Source organism: Tenrec ecaudatus, chromosome 4, assembly GCF_050624435.1.
Source record: "Tenrec ecaudatus isolate mTenEca1 chromosome 4, mTenEca1.hap1, whole genome shotgun sequence".
In the NCBI taxonomy this organism is placed as follows: domain Eukaryota; kingdom Metazoa; phylum Chordata; class Mammalia; order Afrosoricida; family Tenrecidae; genus Tenrec; species Tenrec ecaudatus.
The window spans coordinates 18,473,964-18,478,191 of NC_134533.1; the positions used below are offsets into that span (position 1 = coordinate 18,473,964).

General features: G+C 41.8%; 1 protein-coding gene across 1 annotated transcript; it reads left to right on the top strand.

The window, feature by feature from the left end:
• Window positions 1-3,060: 3,060 nt before the first annotated feature.
• On the top strand, window positions 3,061-3,995 carry LOC142446382 (olfactory receptor 5M8-like). The gene is given in 2 exon segments (XM_075548136.1): window positions 3,061-3,178; window positions 3,181-3,995. Coding segments are annotated over 2 exon segments (933 nt in total).
• Window positions 3,996-4,228: the final 233 nt, after the last annotated feature.

The window sequence follows — 4,228 nt, forward strand, 5'->3', positions numbered from 1 at the left end:
AAAGTGATACTCAGATTAAAGAATTTATATGAAGAGAACAACATTTCAGAAATATGTAACTACAAAGGCCCTGAATTGACTTTGTGCTAGGAATACAGATGTTTAATTGGAGCATCAATCTGTTTTGTTTTTTTTTTTTTTTGGTTTATTGTCAAGGAGTCCTGGTGGTGTAGTGATGAAGCATTGGGCTGCTAACCTAAAGGACAGAAGTTCAAACTCAACAGTCACTATGCGGTAGCAAGATGTGGCTGGTTGCTTCTGTAAAATCACAGTTTTGGAGACCCTATGTACAGTTTCGCTCCATCATAGAATGCTGCTAGGAATCAGAATCAGTTTGATGATGGTGGAGAGTCTGACACTTTGGTATGACCTTTGGTAGGTTATTGGGTATATTCTTCCACCAAAAGATAGCCTTGAACGTAGAAGATATAATTGATTGCATTATACATAAATTTTATCTCAAAATTTACAGTAAAGAAACAAGCAAGCTAACTGTGAAACCAGTCTGGAATCCAAAGCTGACCTCCTCAGGCTCCTGGAGCCTATTTCTAGAAATGAGGCTGAGGTCAGACATGCCTCTATCCTCCATCCTCCATCAATGTTGCCTTAGAATGATGCCAACTACTCCTCCCACTGCAGTCTATTAACCCTACAGTCTACTTCTCTGCTAGGTTCCATAATACATTGCACTGGCCACGCAGAGCTCACTGATGGCGCTCACTATTAAGAAGTTTATGTAGGAAAGTAACAGGTTACAGTCCATTTGGGAAATGTTCAAAGTACACTCGTTCAGTTAGGGCAGTTTCTTCCTCTGCCTTTTGGCCTGGCCTCTGCTGTCAGCCTCAACCCAAAGGAATGTAGCTCCATCTCCATGGGCCAGCTAAACTCAGCTCCCTGCATTAAGTGTCCAGAAGCACCCCACTCCGGACACCAACCTGTTGCCATAAAGCACCCATCCTTTCTTGTTCTGGATCTGGGAAGTGCACCATTCTGTCTTGTGTTGTCCTGGTCCTGTTGTTGCTGCTCTCTGCCCCTCCCTGGTACCAAATCGATCTCCTGGATCAAAGAAGCTCAATGCACTGGAATCTTGGGTTCCAAAGGATGTGCTCCACTCTCGCTTCTTCTCTCTTCCTGGTAGTGCTCCACTCTTGGTCCTTCTCTTGCTGGTAGTGAGATTCCCTTTTTTATGCTTCTAGGATGACTCATTTCATACCCATCAAGATAACAATCACAGTCACCCAGTTAACCACCAGTCACAGCTGAATCCTAACTCCAGTGAGTATCTTCCCCAACCTTTTTACCCAGACCCATCAGCAAAATGAAAGTTGTTTTAGTGGAATAAAAAGGATGACTGTTAGAGCCATGTTATGCTCTAGCAAAACTAAACAATGAGGGCAGATTGACAGATAAAAATGTTCAGCGCAACATCAGGACTATGATTAAATACAGATAAAACCAAAATAAAAACAATGCTGAATAAATCACAAATGAAACATGTATTAAAATCATATCTCTACAAAAATCATCTTCTATAAGACATCATTAATAAAGATTCTCCTGTAAAAGTAAACATATATATTTTTGCTATTATCCTTAAGGCCAGTCATTTTTTTTTCTCTGGTTGCCAGCAACATCAGTCACCTCTGATATCACTGACAAAATGGAACTTCCTTTGACACAGTGAGTTGCTAGCTACCAGGTGAGTAGATTTCAGTCTCAGAAACACAAGTGGGCAGTCTACGCTGCCCTATAGGGTTGCTATGGGGCTAATTTGACTTAATTGAAATGAAAGCTGCATGGAAGCATGTTGCTATTTCCCAAATCTATGGGCAACTAGAAGACCTGAGAAGACAGAGAGGGTCCATGTAGTTCTGGAGGTTGGATTATGGAATGACATGAGGTTAGTGGATTTTTTTTCCAGGATCAGCTCGTGTTTAAGCATCCCCTTGAAAACAGTTAGTTGAATGTAAAATATTTTATGCCCCTTGAATACTCACTTAAGCTAACTGTGGGTAGGAGAGGGCAACGGGGTGTGGGATTAGGGTGGGAGGGCCAGCTACCTGACTACGGCTTACTTCTATCTTTCCCTAGGATCAGGTCCCTCTTCTGAGAGCAGGTAGTGTATATGTAAGGGCAGAACCTTTCCTTCACCTCTCCATTCTTTGATAAGGGACATTGACTTTAACAGAGTGCTAAGATGTGTTCATTGATAAAGACTTTAAGTACTGAGTAACCTCCTATATGTAAATCTGTGTACATTATACAAAAAAAGACAAATATCTCGTTTCACATTTGACAATTCCAATAAGCTGTAGATAGGTTAAGAATGTATCACAATGGTCCAGTTTAGATTACCTCAAATTCTTGAGTAGGGCTTTAAACCCCAAATCATATGCAAGGCTCTCTGACTCACCGTGTTCTCCTCTAGAGTTTCCTACAAGCTGCATCTTTATAAGTGTGGGTACCCTCCTTTCCCTTCTTTGTAGTTACCGATGAGTTAACTGGTGAGCTGCTGGTTAGCAACCTAACAGCTACCTAACAGGCTCCCAGAGCTCCTTAGTACAAATTCAGTTGGGGGAAAAAGATTAATAAACAAAACAAGGTAGTTCGGCAATATTAGTTTTTCATAACTTGTTCTTTTCTCTTTGTCAACATTTCCCCTGCTCTCATAAATTTATGGATAAGACAATTCTTTAATCCTGAAAGGTCACTTAGGGTCAGGGATTGGAATCACCGTACTTAAGTGGTAATAATTTTAGCTTGGTTATCTGAAAAAAAGGGGAAGAGTGGATTAAGAAGAAAAAGATGAAAACAAAATATAAAGGAATGAGGAGGGAGAGGAGGAAAATGCACCAAGAAAGACAGAGCTAGGCGAGCATTTCCAAAGCCTAGGGTGAGTGGATTTGCCAAGATTGAAGAGGACTAGATATAAGGTGAGTAAAATATACTAAGGAAAGAGGGAAAGTATTCGGTACAAAGTCATTATTGCAAATTTAATGTCTTTATTTCTACCATAACCCAATGTAAATATCAAAGTTCAATCTCCTATCCGAGAAAACTATGAGCAGAAACTTCACATCAGTGAGTGAGTTCATTCTTCTGGGACTGACCGATCGCCTGGAATTACAGATCATCCTCTTCCTGCTGTTTCTGGCAGTTTACCTGGTCACAGTGGCAGGGAGCTGGGCATGGTTACACTCATCCAGCTCGGTGCCCGGCTCCACACGCCCATGTACTTTCTCCTGAGTCACTTGTCCTTTGTGGACCTGTGCTTCTCGTCCAATGTGACTCCGAAGACGCTGGAGATCTTCTTGTCAGAGAGGAAAACCATTTCCTACCCTGCGTGTCTGCTGCAGTGCTACTTCTTTGTTGTCGTGGTTCACGTGGAGATTTACATGCTGGCCGTGATGGCCTTTGACAGGTACATGGCCATCTGCAACCCTCTACTGTATGGCAGCAAGATGTCCAAAAGCGTCTGCACATCCATCATCACAGTTCCCTACGTGTACGGGGCTCTCACTGGCCTGATGGAGACCATGTGGACCTACAACCTAGCCTTCTGTGGGCCCAATGAGATTAACCACTTATACTGTGCTGACCCTCCACTGAGTAAGCTGGCTTGTTCGGACACTTACAATAAGGAGACATCAATGTTTGTGGTGGCTGGCTGTAACCTTTCCTTTTCCCTCCTCATTATCCTTGTTTCCTCTCTTTATATTTTCCCTGCTATCCTGAGGATTCGATCTTCAGAGGGTAGGTGCAAAGCTTTCTCTACCTGTGGTTCCCATGTGACAGCAGTCACCATATTCTATGCAACTCTCTTTTTCATGTATCTCAGACCCCCCTCTGAGGAGTCTGTGGAGCAGGGTAAAATGGTGGCCATGTTTTACACCACGGTGATCCCCATGTTGAACCCCATGATTTATAGCCTTAGGAATAAAGATGTGAAAGAGGCATTAACTAAAGAGCTATTGAGAAAAAAAATACTTTCTTAAGGAATCTCACTTTTCTTTGTTCCACCTCCCCCAATATTTTTCTAAACCCTTTGTCAAGATGTAAGACAAGGCTGTGGTGGACGAGAAATAAGGTCCATCAGGTAGAACTCCATTTTTTAAGACTCTCTTAATAATGTGAACCTGTAAAATAAAACTTTGATTTAAAAAAATCACTTTTGTAGTAGTCACTTATTTTCTTGACTCGTTATTTTTAATTCTTTGTTTTTGGGACT